Here is a 15,547-nt window from a genome sequence, read left to right as displayed (position 1 = left end):
GGAGCCTGCTTGGGTCGTGGTCTTCAGGATGGGCTCTGCCCCTCCCTCTGCACTCACCTTCCATCCTGGGCTCCTGCTCAAGGGTCATCAGACAGGCCTGAAAGGCTGACTGTGACCAACTGACCAGCTGCCAGGAGGCCACTCTAGGAAAACCAAGGGTCAGTCAGTTCTCTGGGCCCCGGGGCTGCCCTCCTGGGCCCAATGTCAGGGGTCCCGAGCCCCTCTGCCTCCCGCCTGGATGCTGCCTCTGGTTGGATGTGATCACGTAGGCTGGCCCCCTGAGAATTCAGCCCCGCAACACCCCAGGTTGCTGACAGTGGACCCTACAGATCACACGAGAGAGCATGGCATGGACCCCACATCTCAGGGCCGGAGCAGACAGGCCCCGAGAAGGCGTCCTGAGGCCGGAGCCCTGGGCTGCTCCCCCTTCCCGGAGAAGTGCAGGGTGGGGCCTCGTGAGATCCTTGACTGGACACAGCTTCCTCATCCACCTGCCCGTCCAGTGCTGTGGGCAAGAAGGTGCCCGAGGAGCCCGGTTCAGGGCAAGTTCACCGCCTGACGGCCTGTGGGCGGCATGGACAGGGCAGCAGGCACCTTCCTCTCTGGTCGGGGTCAAGGAGGGGCCGTTCCAGGGAAGGAGGCCTGGAGCCAAGTCCAGGAGCACCAGCCAGCCCGTCCTTACGCCCCCTAGTGGTATCATGAGGAGATGACGCCTGGGTCCCCACGGCCGGCTGAATTCCAGCTGTTTCTGAGCCTGAGTTTCTCTGCCAGTTGTGCACATCTACCACTTGCTCCTGTCACGGGCATAGCAGCAGATCCCGGGGCCCGAGACGCATCCCCTGTGAGCAGCCAGGCCCTGATGGCTCTGCTATTGCCTCAGCCTCTGCAGGCTACCCTGTACGAATCCATAAATTGTCCTTAAAAGTCCAAACTGTTACCTGCATGGAGGATCCCAGGCTGGACTCTAATACAAACCATTGCCCACAGCTCGTGAGGGTTAACAGACCAGGGGCCCTAGTGACTCCTGCATCCAGCCCTGTGCCTGGTGCTCAAAGACCCCAGAGGACAGCGGATGACAACTCACTGCCCCCCACCCCACCCTATCCCCACCCCCACCCCCACCCCCATCCCCCAGCCAGCTCCTGACTCATCACTGCCTAGTAGAACTTGCTCTGTTTGCAGACAGACCTTGTCTGGGCTCTCTGGCCTCGCCCACCCCTGTTACAATACGCCTCTCTTTGCTCCTTCAGAGCTGGGCTCCAAGAGGAAGCCTTGTGGACGGCGACAGACCTGGCGACCACTCAACACCTAGGGACATTCTCACCTCAGCATCCAGCCCAGGAGACATGTGCTGGATGGACCGAAACCCCCTGACACCGAAGACCCATGCTGGTGCCCAGTGAGCCCTCACAGGGCCGCGCAGGGTCCAGCGGGGCTGTCCTGGGGCTCAGCCCACAGAGGCGACCCCCCGCCCCCTGACCACACAGCACCCTCCACTGTCAGATGTGCTCAGCGCGGGCCTTGTGTCTGATCCCCTGGGTCCATGAGGAGCTCAGGGCTGTGCAGGCAAAGCCAGCTGGAGGCCCCTGGGGAACCACAAATCGGGGCAGAGGCCCAGCTGCCACCTGATGGGGCGCAGGCGCCGGAGGGTGCAGGGATGTGTCACTGTGTGCCAGCCCTGCCCGTCGTGGGCAAAGGCATTTCGTAAGCCTGGCCGCTGGCAGCTCTGGCTGTCTCTAGACCACAGGCCTGGGCGCGTCTGTGTCCCCAAGCCTGTCACCGCCCAATGGGCAAGCCCAGCCGAGAGGGACAGGAACAGACAGAGACGAGAGACACCCACACACAGAGCCCACGGGCGTTTGTCTTCCTGAGATGCGGCTTCAGCTGCCTCAAGTCCCTCGAGCACACAGGTCGGCCTGGTTCCCAGGGAGCAGTCTGCTTTGGAGAGGAAACTGGCTGGTGCTTGAGGCAGTCTGCTTTGGAGAGGAAACTGGCTGGTGCTTGAGGCAGCCCTGCGAGAGAAGGCAGAATCAATTCGGTCCCGCTTAAATCTCATTTCAGTTATGAGATGCGTCGTGAACTGGGGAGTGGGGCGGGGGAAAGGCTCTGGACACACGCGGGAGCCCAGGAGAGGAGGAGAGACCTGCCCGGGGTCCCTCCCCACACTGCCCCGCCACCTGCTGTCCCCTCACTGCAGACCCTACACGGGCTCCGGGCGGTCCTGGCAGCTCAGCACCCCAGGCTCCGGGGATGTGAAGGGCCCACCATGGCCCCCACGCCCTCAGCCCCGCCCTCTTGTCAGGAGTGCTAAGACTCACCCAAAGGCCTGCCCTCCGCAGGCAGCGTGAGGAATGGGCCTCCCTGCTGTTTGTGGAGAGCTGGGGGCAGCCCCAACAGTGGACAGTGACGGAGGGCAAAGGGCAAAGGGCAAATGCCAGGAGCTCAGAGGGTGAAGGAGCTGGGCTACAGGAGCCAAAATCTCCAGCCAAGATGCCTCTGGTCCGGACATCAGACCAGCTGGCAGCATTCCAAGGATGAGCAAGGCCAACCTGGTTGGGGAGCATGGCTGGGGGGACTGTGTGTCTCCACCCCAGTAAGGCCATCCTGGTGTGGGGGAGCATCTGCTGGCCCGTGCCCTGTCCTGCCGCCTCAATGCTCTCCAGGCACAGTTCATTTTCTAACTAACAGAAGCATGGTCACTTGGGGGCAGTCCCCAGCCTGCCATCCTTCCTGGCCTCCACCCTCTGGTATATGTAGTTTCCTGCTGGCTTTAAAAGGAGAGAAGATCAGTTCCTGCCTGGACATAGACAGACGTGTGGAAGATTCAGCCTGGAGTCTCCCCACCACCACCCCTGGAGCTGTGATGTGGAAATTTGCTCTCCCCAGAGGCCCCACGGGGCACTGCCCAGGTCCAGGTCCCACAAGGCAGGGAGGGCTGGCCTTGGACGTGGGGCTCACTGTCCCCACTCAGGCAAACCTGTGGCACCAATGTCCCCAGACCCAGAGAGAAAAGCAAGACAGGAGGAAACATGAGAACAAGACCTCATGTGCCAGGTTGCTTCGGTCATGCCGGACTCTTCACAACCCCATGGATGGTAAACAAAACGAGATCCTCCCTACTAACCCCAAACCTCAAGTCCTGCCTAAGAAAGGCCCACCATCGGGCAACTTGATAGGACAGCCTGCCTGTGGCTCAGCTGACCACAGAACCAGATTCCGAATCACCCTTGCTGGGAGACGCCTCTTACGTTGGAGCGGAGTTTATGAATCACAGTTAAGGGAAGGTTAAAACCTCATTTCTGTTCTAACACCATTTGGTCACAGCTATTTTGGAAACTTGTCAAAGGAAAATCCTGGAGAAAAATCCATCAAAATGTCAACTCTAGACCTCAAGACTGTGGGTGAACCTTTTGCTTCTCTCATGTTCTGATGTTTTCTCAATGTTTGATCATCTTCAGTTCAGTTCAGTCGCTCAGTCATGAGTGTGTATTAAAAGTATTAACAGTCCATCCCTGTTTAATTAATGGAAGGAACTGTTCTGGTGTTCCCCCAAACTCACATGCACACCTGCCCCTCACCTGCTCATGGGGACCAAGTCTGAATCTTGGACGGAGCAGGTGTGACTCCGCGTGTCCAGTGTAAGGAGCAAGGGCCTGGTGAGGTCAGAGGCTCTCGGGGATGAAGGTACCGCCGGCCCAGCCCTTTCCTCATGAGGATCTTCCTCACGAGGACTCTGGACCCCTGGGGCCGGGCTCCCCCTGCAGGCTGTGCTCCATCTCCAAGGCTGGGGCAATGGGGGTCTCTTGAGGGACCCACGATCGGTCACTGCTGTCCCTGCAGGTGTGGGAGCCGCCTCGGGAGTTTCTGCCAACTTCCCCCGCACACCCGGCAGCAGCACCCTGTCCCCGCCGCAGCTCGCTCACAAAGGTAAGGGGGGCACAGGTGCCAGCCCCAGCGGGAGATGAGGGTGAGGGGAGACAGGCAACTAGCAGGACGGGACCTCCCACCTCCCTCACTTCCCTCACGTGACAACCACACTGGGAGTTAGTGATTTCTCTGTAAGAGGGAACCAGTCCCTCCACGGATGTTGGGGTCATGGGGGGCACATTGGTGATCCGGGCACATGAGGTAGGGGCCGGAGGGAGGTCAGCCCCCTGGGCTTTGGGCCTGACTCAGATGAGCCTTGGTGGCTTTAAGTAAACCTGCTGACCTCACATTTTACTCACCCCTAAGTCCTCAGGGGTGGGGCTGCAGGGCCCTGGCCTCACTTTCTCTTGGAGCAAAACTGGGTGCTGGGCCCTCCCTCACAGTGCTCCCACTCTGCCTGGCTTGAAAGCACCTTCGGGCCGAGATCTCAGGCTCAGGCACCTTCAGAGTCCCAGGGCACAGCCTGCCAGCTGGACCCCTGCCCGCACCCATGGGGAGCATCAGGGCAGGGCCTCCACTGAGGTCCTAGACTCACTTCCTCCAGGACAGAGGTGGCACCCCACAGACGGGCACCAGGCCCACTCAGACCTGCTTCCAGACACACCCCACCTGGGTAGGGGGGATGCGTGCCCACTGCCCACTCGAAGCGGGGAGACTTCCTTGAGGTCCAGACACCTGGACGGGGTCCCTTCCATCCAGGTAGGGGGCTGGATCCTGCTCGGTTCTCTCAGAGAATCAGGACAGGTCTCCCTTCCTGGGGAGATGTGGGCAGGGCGCTGAGCAGGGGAAGCAAGGGGTGGGCCCTGTGCTGCCTCAGCTGGTGGGCCCTGGCCGCACAGAGCCCAAGGCTGCATGAGGTGTTGGGACCAGCCCGAGAGCCTGCCCTTGGAGGCGATGCTTCTACCCAGCCTTTGTGGGGAAAAGTCTTGGGCTAAACTGTCTTCAGGACAGTTTAGCTCATGGGCCCCCTCCCTCCAGTCCACTTGCTGGGTCCCCAAAGAAACAGAACTGATGGCAGACACCCCGGGAGCAACCGCGGGGTCTGCCGCTGCTGACCAGCCTGGGGCCGGACTGGTGGTCCCGATGTGATGGCCAGAGCAGGTGTATAGGGCTCGGTGCTCGGGTGAAGCCAGCGTTTGAAATTCCAGTGGTCTGCTGGAGGGCTTGGTGGCAGGGCCGCTGCTCACCGGGCCACAGCCTTGCAGGGCAGGGGCCTGATCCCTGAGTCCTGGCCTTCTCTCCCGACTGCAGCAGAGCTCTCAGGCCAAGGACACCTGGCCACCGCCCTGGTCATTGCCATGTCCACCATCTTCACCCTGGCCGTTGCCATCGTCCTCATCATCATGTTCTACATCCTGAAGGCCAGGCCGTCTGCCCCCGGTACCGCCCCGCCCCCCACACCCCTCACCAGCCCCCTCTCCCTGATGCCGGCTGGCCACTCATGCCCCCTGTCCCCTCAGCCTGCTGCCCCAGCGCCCCCGTGAAGAGCCCAGAAGCCCCCGTGAGCGAGGAAGAGGAGAAGAAAGAGGCCCAAGGTAGGCAGCAGCCTCTGAAGCCCGCAGTAGGAGGTGGGGGGCTGGAGCACGGCCCCCCCAGCCCCTAAGGAGGCCGGCCCCTGATGCCCCCTCCCACCCCCACCCCCACAGACAACGTGGTGATCTTCTCTGAGAAGGACGAATTCGAGAAGCTGACGGCGGCTCCAGCCAAATCGGCTAAGAGGTGAGTCAGGGAGGCAGCCCGGCTTAACTGGGGGCGGGGGGTCTTTGGGGTGCGAGCAGGAAGAGCAGCTGGGCCTGTGGGGGCCACAGGGTGGGGTGGTGGCCCAGGGTCCTCAGTGCCTGCGCCCCTGCCTGCTCTCCCCTGGGGCCGGGAACCGCTGGCTGTTGGCTCCATGTCTCGATCTCCAGCGGGCACAGGGTGGGGCTTGGTCTCTGTCACCCAGTCACCAGCACATACGGTCCTTTGTTCTTAAATAAGTCTTCAGCCAAACCACAGGACACAAGCAGAATGCCTATAAGGTTGTTTTCCATCCGTGTGGGATGATTCTGGGGGCATGACTAGGGCCATGGCCCTGGGCGAGGGACAGGGTGTGACTGGAGCCCACCTCCCGTGGGGTATCCCGAGCCCCTCTCCTCCTCAAAGGGGCTCCCCCTCACCCTGGGCGTCTGCCAGACCTGGTGCTGCTGGAAGCCCATCTGCTTGGTGCAGACTTGGGCCCGCAGAGCGGTGTCTCTCCACCTCGCAGTCTGTGCCTGAGCCTCTAGGGAAAGCAGGGACAGGTCTCGGCACCCACGGTCCCCACCCTTGGACAGCGGGCCAGGCCGGCTGGCACAGCACCCTTAACCATGGTCCTGTCTCCACAGTGAGAACGACGCCTCATCAGAGAAGGAGCAGCTGCTGAACCGGAGCCTGGACAGTGACGAGGAGCCGGCCCCAGATGGGCAGGGCCCCCCGGAGCTATGCCTGCTGTCGCTGGTCCACCTGGCCAGGGACAAGTCAGCCACTGCCACCCGGGCGGCCGGGGTAAGGCCTGCTCCTGACTCCCCCACAAACGCCGCCTTCTGCTGAACGTGCTCCGCCAGCTCTGGGGGTTTCTCCCTTGGGCCCCAGCAGAAGACAGGATCAGAATCTGAGACTGAAGACAGGGAAGTCAGTTCTCTTGTCATACAGCTTGAGAGAAGAAATGAAGACATAGTGAGCCAAGAGAAAAAACGTTACATTGCTGGGAACAGCACAGGACAGCAGAGTCCCTTGTAAATGTACTGGAACAGGTCCAACCAGACAAGATGCACATGTGGGCACACACACACACACAAGCCTGCTGCCCAGAGGCTGGGCGTGCCCTGCGTGGGGGTCAAGGTGCACCCGGGGAGGGTCACTGTCCCCACCTGGGCCTGTCCGCTCTGCTCCTGGCATCATGCTCATGGTGAAGGTGCCCAGTTAGAGTTGCTGTGGTTGGGTCTTGACAGGAATGTGCCCTGGGGCCCAGCTCACTGACCTCTGGGGGTGGGGGCTGTGGAGTTGTCCAAAGAGATTGGCTCCAAGCGGCCTTGTGCACCCTACCCCGCCACCCCCCTGCCAGGCCCGCAGCTGCCCGCCTGCAGGGAGAGGGCTGCATAGCTCTGTGGCTGTGGAATCTCCACCCCTACCCACTAGTGTGCTGGGCTGGAGGGTCCATCCTTCTGGAGAGACTGAAGCCAGTGAAGCCGGATGTGGCCTCTGGTTGTCTGTGAGTCTGAATGTCCAGTGGAGCAGAGAAGCCCCGTGGACACTGAGGGCGCTGAGCCGGGTGACCCCAGGGAGGGCTTCCTTCTGTGAATGTGACAGACGTTCTGGCGAGGCTGTGGCTCAGCATTCCTGACACGGAATCAGGAGGGGGCCCCGCTGGCATGGAGATGGAAGGCGTGGGCCTGTGCTGCTGACATCTCCTTTCTGAAAATTCATCCTCTCTTAACTTTTCTGGATTCCCTAGTAGCTCAGTTAGTAAAGAATCTGCCTGCAACAGGAGACCCCGGTTCAATTCCTGGGCTGGAAAGATCCGCTGGAGAAGGGATAGGCTACCCACTCCAGTATTCTTGGGCTTCCCTGGTGGCTCAGAGGGTAAAGAATCCACCTGCACAGCAGGAGACCTGGGTTTGATTCCTGGGTGGGGAAGATCCCCTAGAGGAAGGCATGGCAACCCACTCCAGTATTCCAGCTTGGAGAATCCCATGGACAGAAGAGCCTGGCAGGCTACAGTCCATGGGGCTGCAAAGAGTTGAACATGACTGAGTGACTTTCACTAACTTTTTTCACAGATTCAGAGTCGAAGGAAGAAGATACTGGACGTGTATGCCAGTGTGTGTGGTGTTGTGGAAGGTAAGGGGAGGCCTGGGGCCCTGACTCCCCAGGGACCCTCCAGCACTCTGGGTGCCCCAGGAGAGGCTGAGAAGACCCCCCTCCCAAGTTGCTCATCAGCTTGGGCGGTGACGGGGGCGGGGCGGGGGCAGGCCAGAGGAGGTGTGGAGGGACGTGTGTTTCAGTTTCTTTCCTCTCTGCTGTCCAGGTGGGTGATGTCTGTTCTGCCATCCAGCTCAGTAACTCGTCCCTCTTCACTCTGCCATGGAGCTCAACCACTGAGCTTTAATCTTGATTGTTACCTTTTTCAATTCCAACATTTCCATTTGGTTCTCCTTTACATTTTCTATCTTTTGTTAAGGTTTTCTATTTTTTTTTCATTTGTTTCAAGTATGTTTGTAATTATACATTGAAGCACTTTGATCACGACTTCTTTACAGTCCTCGCCAGATAACCTAATATCTCTGTTATCCTTGTCGGCATTTACCAGTGGTCTTTTTTCATGCATTTGAGGTCTTCCTGGTTCTTGGTGTGATGAGCGACTCTCTGTTGAAATCGGAACAGTTTCACATGACACTCTGAGTCTCGGGGTCTCATCCGAACCCTCTGTGAGGCTGGTTTCCTCTGACATACCTGGCCTGAGGAGGGGTGCTCCCATCACCCCTAGGTGGCTGTGGATCTTTGAGCCCAACCTGTGCAGGGATGTGGGTGGACAGCTGCTGCTCCAGGTGGTCTCTACCAGTGGTGTGGTGGCGGGGAGGCATGTGACCAGCTGCCGGATGAGGAGGAAGCCAGGGTCCCTGCCTGGCCTCCGGGGTGGACGCCTAGGCTCCTGTCCCACTTTGCTGGCATTGGAGGGAGCGGCACCAGGGTTGTCCTATGGCTTTTCGCTGTACGAAGGCAGATACTGTCTGTTTTCTTCTTGTGAAGAGAGCATTCCACCTGTGCTGGTTGGTGGGTTGTCAGCTGTACTTTCCAGGAGGAAGAGGGGAGAGCGTGGAGGAACACTTCCTGGTTGAGTCTAACATATATCGGGGGCCAAGGACCACTAGGGCACTGAGGTGGCTCAGGAGACCCATGCAGGACTGTCCTCGGAGCACCTTTTAAGAATGACTGTGGTCCCCTAAAGGGACCTGATACTGGGAGGATCACCTGACTAAGCTGGCTCATCTGATGGAGCTGCTGGGGTCAGGGGAATGGACAGGCTTCGAGTGTGGCTGGCAGTGTCCCAGGAGTTGTTCGCCTGAAGCATGCATCCTGTGTGGTTTTCTGGTTTTTTTGTGTTATATTTCACGATTTTAAAAAAGGTTCTAGAAATCCTGTTCGAGGGTGTCACACTTCTGCTGATGTCTGACGTGGCCCATTGTCCCTCAGGCCTCAGCCCCACGGAGCTGCCCTTCGACTGCTTGGAGAAGACCAGCCGGATGCTCAGTGCCACGTACAACTCGGAGAAGGCGGTGGTGAAGACGTGGCGCCACCTGGCTGAGAGCTTTGGGCTTAAGCGGGACGAGATCGGTGGCATGACAGATGGGCTGCAACTGTTCGACCGCATCAGTACAGCCGGCTACAGCATCCCCGAGCTTCTCACCAAGCTGGTGCAGATTGAGCGGCTGGACGCCGTAGAGTCCCTATGTGCGGACATCCTGGAGTGGGCGGGGGTCCCGCCGCCCGCTGCCCCGCCACCCCCCGCATCCTGAGCAGGGCCGCAGTCCCCAAGGCCAGGCTGTCTCCTCTGCACACCAGGGGCACCTTGCTGGTCCAAGGAACAGGAGGACACAGGCCTGTCTCCCAGTCTAACCAGATAGAAGATCTGTGTGGACGTGAGGTTGCACTGGCCTCACCAGGCACAGTGGGTCTGTGCGCATCTATCTGGCCCGCCCCTACTTGTTCCTCCACGGATGTGGTTGGCACCACCCAGCAAACACCAGTGGTGCCTGGAGGACACAGTGAAGCCTGTCTGTCCTGTGGGGAGTTCACCGCCCCAGGAGACATACTTTTCTGGAAGACGGCCCACAGCCCAAGGGGGTGTGGGAATCGGGGCACAGCTTGGGGGAGCCGCTTTCCTGGGGGGTGGGTGGGGGCGCCCCATGAAGAACGCAGCTCTGAGGTTGGGAAAAGGCTGCAGAGGCACCACGTCCTCCCACTCCAGGCTCAGTGAGGGTCTGCACCGCCTGCGGGACCCTGGGCTCACTGTCCCTGAGGCCCTTCTCCCTGCAGGATGCCTGCCCCCAACGGATGTCCGATCAAGGGCAGCCTCCTGGCTTCACTCAGTGCTGCACAAGTCCAGTCTCAGGACCCAGGGCCCCTGAACTGCCTCTGCTTTCTTTCTCAAGCAGACTGGACCCTCTGGGGCAGTAGTGCTCAGGGACACAAGTTGTTTGCTTCAAGCAGAAATGAGGGGTTGGCTCTGCTTGGAAAGGGAAACAGCCACGGAACCCTCAGGCTCCAGAGGGTCTTAGACAGGGATATACCTTGTGGGCCTTCTGAGCCCCTCAGGGAACGTGGGGTCTATAGCCATGGGGACCTGGTCTGCTCGTGCCAAAAGGGCCCGATTTCTTCCCCTCCCAGGGCTCAGTTTGTTTCTCTTCTGCAAATAGGTTATTCTGTGATTCTAAGTCAGAGAAAGTAAAGTTGGGGCGAGCAGACTCGAAGGGGGTCTGGAGACCATGCCAGGCCTTCTACAGGTGTGAGTGCACTGTGAGCCGTCCGGGGAACGGGAATGAAAACAGAACTGAGTTCTCACAGTAACTTTAAGTGTCCAGCAGACACTGAGAGAGGGGCTTAACAGCCTTGTTCTGGCAAATTCTCTGAGGACATCTGCTGTGGCCAGAGCCAGGAACCAGGAGTGATCAGGCAGGTTGAGGGTGTTTAATTCTCTGCTCAGCCCCCAGGGACAGACCCGACCCTGTTGTTCCTAAACTGAAACCAGTCTCTGGCTTGTACTTTTGTGAAATGACAAGTCCCATGACTGACAAATGCTTCTGGGGAGGAAACCAGGTGTTTGCGGAAGGGCAACGCGCAACCTCCCGGCCCTGAACGCAGAACATGTGGCCATTTAACACCGTTGTTGCTTGTGGCGTCGGCCTGCTGGGCCCTGGAGGGCACACACACACAGCCTGGTTACCCTCAGTCCCCGTGGCCCCTGGCACAATCCCGGCTCTGTGACGCGGCTGCTGCTGAAGCCACCTTCTCTGAGGCTGCTGACGTCAGAGGAGGCGGAGTGGGCGGCCACAGGGCCGGCGGTGCCAGGCCTGTCTTGGGGGCTCAGCCCGCCATGTGCAGGGAGTGTGTCCTGACAGTGACTCAATCCTTCGTCATCTGCTCACCTGGAGACAAACCCAGGCAGGGGTCACTCTGGAGGGCTTGAGCCTGCATGATGGGTTCAGATCACTGAGTCTACAAGGACTCTCAGCGAACAAAGCTGGGCTCCCCCTGCTGTCCGGTATGGCCACAGCCACTGCTCCTGCTGAAATAAACACACTCAGAAAACACCCCGGCCAGAGCTGTGGGCCCTGGCCAGTGGAATCTTCACTGTCAATGTTTGTGTCTAGATCTGTTGATATAACTTATTATGTTTTACAGTTTCAATAAACTAATAACAAGAAGACCCCTGGCTTCCAGGGATTGGCTCGGGGAGGTGGCGGGGCGGGGGTTGGGGCGGTGTGGGTAGGCAGGTCTGTGGCTCTGCTCCTGGCTGTCTCCTGTGTGTGATGTGCTATGGGAGTCCCAGCTGAGGCCAGCGGGGGTCCCAGCTGGCTTTGTCTCCCCAACAAGGGCTGCCTCCCCGTCAGCGGGAGCCAAGGGGTTGGAGCAGGAGCCCAGATGGGCACTGCTGCTCCAGGGATCACCGTCCAGCCAGGCTACCCAGCGCTTCCCTAACTTGGGGACGTGAAAGTCGCTCAATCATGTCTGACTGTTTGCAACCCCATGGACTGTAGCCTGCCAGGCTTCTCTGTCCATGAATTCTCCAGGCAAGAATACTGGAGTATTCTCTAGTTCCCTTCTCTAGGGGTTCTTCATGACCCAGGGATTGAATTCTTTACTGTCTGAGCCATCAGGGAAGGCCTAACTCAGGGAAGACCAGCTCTAAAGAGACAGTGGGACAGGAGGACGGGGCCTGAGAAGAGGACAGAGGAGGCACCTGTGGACACCACAAGGGCAGGGGACCACACGAGGACTGAAGGGGCTCAGGGAGTTTTGTGATGACACAGCAGAGGGCCCACAGCGGGGCGGCAGTGACAACAGGTAAGGACCAAAGGGACAAACAGAGCTGTGAGAATTCCTACAAGACAGGACCTGTGCCTCGATGCCACCAGCAAGAAGACAGCCCGCCCTGAAAGGCTCCCAGGTGTCCTGAGATCGCAGGGCCTGAGCATGGCCAGCAGATGCTGGGGTGGGGGGGGGGGGCACATGCCTGCTGTCCTTTCTGCTGCCTAGGGTCCTCCCACCTGGAATCCCCTCAAGAGTCCTGTGCAGGGTCACCATGACGCTCGCCCCCATATTCAAACACAACCTTTTGTGTGATCACAACACACACACACCCTGTGTCCTGAACCTGAACATGGCAACCCAGAAGCTGTCAGCACAGGCTCATCTTCTAGATGAATAAACTGTGACTCAGAAGGGCTGTGTTCAGGGTCATAGCAATTTCTAGCCCACCTGCTGCTTCCACAGCCAAGAGGCTGGCGGGGCCGTCCAGACACACCAGCTTCACCAGCATCCTGGTGGGTTGCCCACACACAGCAGCCTCACCAGCATCCTGGTGGGTTGCCCACACACAGCAGCCTCACCAGCATCCTGGTGGGTTGCCCACACACAGCAGCCTCACCAGCATCCTGGTGGGTTGCCCACACACAGCAGCCTCACCAGCATCCTGGCGGGGAAGCAGTCACACTTAGAAGGACTAGAGGCACTTCCACACCTTCCAGGGCACCCCAGGGCAGTTAATTCAGACTCAGTGGTCAGGGGGAGGGAAAGGACTCTTTAAAGCCCACCCTGGTGACTGCGATGTGCAGCCCAGACCGAAAGCTCACGGCTTTAGAAGAGGGACTGGGAAATGGGACACAAAGGGTCACCCACCCTTGGCTCAGTTGTGGAGTCACTGAAGGTGAGACCGTGGTGGGGGTGCACCTGTCTTCCAACACACGCTCCCTGTGCATTTACATACGTGTAAAATTTTAAACGTGAACAAAAATACTTTCAAACAGCAGCAGAACATTCAAAATAGAAACAGGGATTCTGCTTTCTTTCTGTATCACCTTGTGTTCCCCACACTCCGACACCCTTAGACGTGCACCCTCAGCACACTGAATACGACTCTTCAGAGTTGAGTCTCACTCGTTTATCATTTTCTTTGTTATTTCATCTTGCCTTTTAGACTTTCTGAAACCGTTCTGCTTCCTCCTGGGGTTCCTCCTTTAGAGGTTTAGGTGGAGCTTGGTGTTGGTAAGTGTTTGGTTTGTCTGAAAGGTCCTGGGAAGGGTGATGATAAGGACGCCTGGGCAGACGGCTGTGGGGAGTCACCCACCTGTGCTGCCCTTTCAGCTGACCTGTCCTCTCTCTTGGCTGCATGTAAGCATCTGCTGGTCTTTGGTGTCCTTCCGTTTCTTCCAGTTTGATGTTTCTAAGGAGCGATCTCTTTGCACCTGTCTTGCTTCTAGTTCATTTGGCTTCTTGAACGGAGAGTTGTGTTTTCCATCCTTCTCGTTTTATCCCCAGCCACAGCTTTCTCGGATCTCTCTGCTGCGTTTTCTCCTGCTGGAGCACGTTTACACGTGTTAGGTCCTTTCATGCTTCATCCTCCACGGAAGAGAGTCTTCCAGGTTTTCATTCTGCGTAATTATATGACCAATTCTCCTTTCAATCTCATCTACAGTCTGATTTTGACAGTCACATTTTCATTTCTGTAAGCTACTTTTTTGAAAACTTTACAGTCCATTTTGTTAGTCTCTTGTCTCTTCCTAGCGCCTCTAGCCGTCTTGTTTCTTTGACCCTAGCTAACACGGCTTATATTCCACTTTGGTATCTCAGCTGTTCTCTTCAACAGTGGACCCTGTCCAGTGTCACTGAGGCAGGGTCCCATAAGGCCTCTGAAAACTTGTTTAGTCACTAAGTCATGTCCGACTCTTTGCGACCCCACGGACTGTGGCCTGGCAGGCTCCTCTGTCCATGGGAGGATAGAGGAGGCAAGAATACTGGAGTAGGTTGCTTTTCCTCCTCCAGGGGATCTTCCCTAGCCAGGGATCAAACTGTGTTCTCGCATTGGCGGTTGATTCTATACCACGGAGCCACCTGGGAAGCACCCTGCAGACAGGGTCTCACTACCTGTGTTGCCTTCAGAGGTCGCAGCTCTGCAAAGATCATGGTTAACCCACCACCCTGACGGCCCCTCTTCTCTGCCCTCCAGTTCAGGGCCCTGGGCCCCAGGCCTTCGTGACCCACCTGTCAGTTCTGGCTCCAGGGGGTCTTGCACACGGCCACCAGCTGGGGGTGTCCTGACATTCCTAGCTGCATGGCAATCTGCAGGATGGAGTCAGTCCCTCCCACTGGAATCAAGCTCTCTACTTACCCCTTATTCCAGCAAGTGTGAAGAGGCTGGAGGAGCAGATGTGAGACCCAGCCAGATCTGGGTTGACCTCCAGCATTGCAAGCTCGCCCTCCCCTCTTGGAGGGTCACTGTGTGAGCAGCTGTGGCCGGGTGCTGGGCCGTGTGTCTTTCAGCTGGGCCGTGTCTCTTTCAACAAGGACAAGACCCAGCACGAGGGTCTGATGAGGATCAAACAACAGATAAGAACTCGGCTCAGTGCTGACAAACAGCAGAAACTTCCTTCTCTGATCCTGCCTGTTTATTAGTCCAGATGAGTTAAGATGACTTTCCCACGTTCTAAAGGGAATTCAGATTGGGATTAGTCTTGGCTGAAGCATGTGAAGTACTTGGGGAGACGAGGCCCCGACACAGGGGAGCCCCACCAGGAACTCAGTGTCTGTTTCATCAGGTCTTCCTCCATGTCTCCCCGGCCCAGCCTGGATGGTTGCTCATCAGGATCTCAACATTCCTTGGTATATGACTCCTGTTCCATAAAAGTTTGCCAGGTAAACCGTTAACTTATTACTAACACTTAAGTGAAACATTAATTTCTAGTTAGTGACTGTGGGATTATGTAGAAGCTCCGAATGTGAATGATTATCTCACAACTGGGCACCCTGCTGAGCTTCTAAAAGCAGCCCCCAGCCCCCAGCCCCCAGGCAGGCCCATCACCTGCACCTCCCTCCCCAAAGTCATGCTTCCTGGAACACCAGCCGTGTATCACAGGATGGGTGGGTGGGCTGTTTCAGTCCCAACTTTAATAGGCATGTATCCAGTGTCTCATAGTACTCACTAATTTCATAGCCCTTTAAGCATATTATAGCTTTATCAGGAATGTAAGTTGAATTATATTTTAGGCATTTATTGAGTGTATGGTTTTCTATCTTTGCTTGGCAAATATGTGTTTTTTTACCACAAAGCCAATCTGATATTTCTAGAATGCATGTTTCCCCAGCTGGTGATAGGTTAATGTTCCTGTAATATACAGTTGGTGTTGGTTTCTTCCTATTTCTTTGAAATTTTTGAAACATACTCTTTTGAACAATTTTTGGTGCTGGGCTCATGCTGTATGAAATGAATTAGAATGTTTTTTTCTACCTTCTGGCCAGCTTAATTAGTTTTAAATACTTCCTCTTTGAAATGGTTAAACAATTCGCCTGCAAAACACCTGAAATTAATGTTATTAAAAAAAATAAT

The 15,547-nt window shown here is 57.3% G+C and overlaps 1 protein-coding gene and 1 long non-coding RNA gene across 3 annotated transcripts in view; one reads left to right on the top strand and one right to left on the bottom strand.

The window, feature by feature from the left end:
• Nucleotides 1–11,371, top strand: part of EDAR (ectodysplasin A receptor) — a 53,711-nt gene extending 42,340 nt beyond the window's left edge. The window contains exons 6-12 of the mRNA XM_069580425.1: nt 3,841–3,927; nt 5,179–5,307; nt 5,388–5,462; nt 5,574–5,646; nt 6,291–6,450; nt 7,725–7,785; nt 9,139–11,371. Of these exons, the coding sequence (XP_069436526.1) occupies nt 3,841–3,927; nt 5,179–5,307; nt 5,388–5,462; nt 5,574–5,646; nt 6,291–6,450; nt 7,725–7,785; nt 9,139–9,461 (908 nt within the window). The 3' untranslated portion in view covers nt 9,462–11,371. The remainder of the gene's footprint in view (nt 1–3,840; nt 3,928–5,178; nt 5,308–5,387; nt 5,463–5,573; nt 5,647–6,290; nt 6,451–7,724; nt 7,786–9,138) is intronic.
• LOC138435574 (uncharacterized) lies at nt 8,127–14,843 on the bottom strand. Of its 2 annotated transcripts, XR_011255144.1 has the most exons (4): nt 14,333–14,843; nt 12,844–13,595; nt 11,091–11,230; nt 8,127–9,392 (listed from the first exon to the last, which is right to left on the bottom strand). It is a non-coding gene; the product is annotated as an uncharacterized lncRNA (long non-coding RNA). The 2 variants fall into 2 exon arrangements; XR_011255143.1 differs by lacking the exon at nt 8,127–9,392 and having other exon boundaries at nt 10,618–11,230.
• Nucleotides 14,844–15,547: the final 704 nt, after the last annotated feature.

Source organism: Ovis canadensis, chromosome 3, assembly GCF_042477335.2.
Source record: "Ovis canadensis isolate MfBH-ARS-UI-01 breed Bighorn chromosome 3, ARS-UI_OviCan_v2, whole genome shotgun sequence".
NCBI lineage: Eukaryota > Metazoa > Chordata > Mammalia > Artiodactyla > Bovidae > Ovis > Ovis canadensis.
The sequence above is the reverse complement of the archived record's forward strand: the minus strand, read 5'-3'. Positions and strand labels throughout refer to the sequence as shown.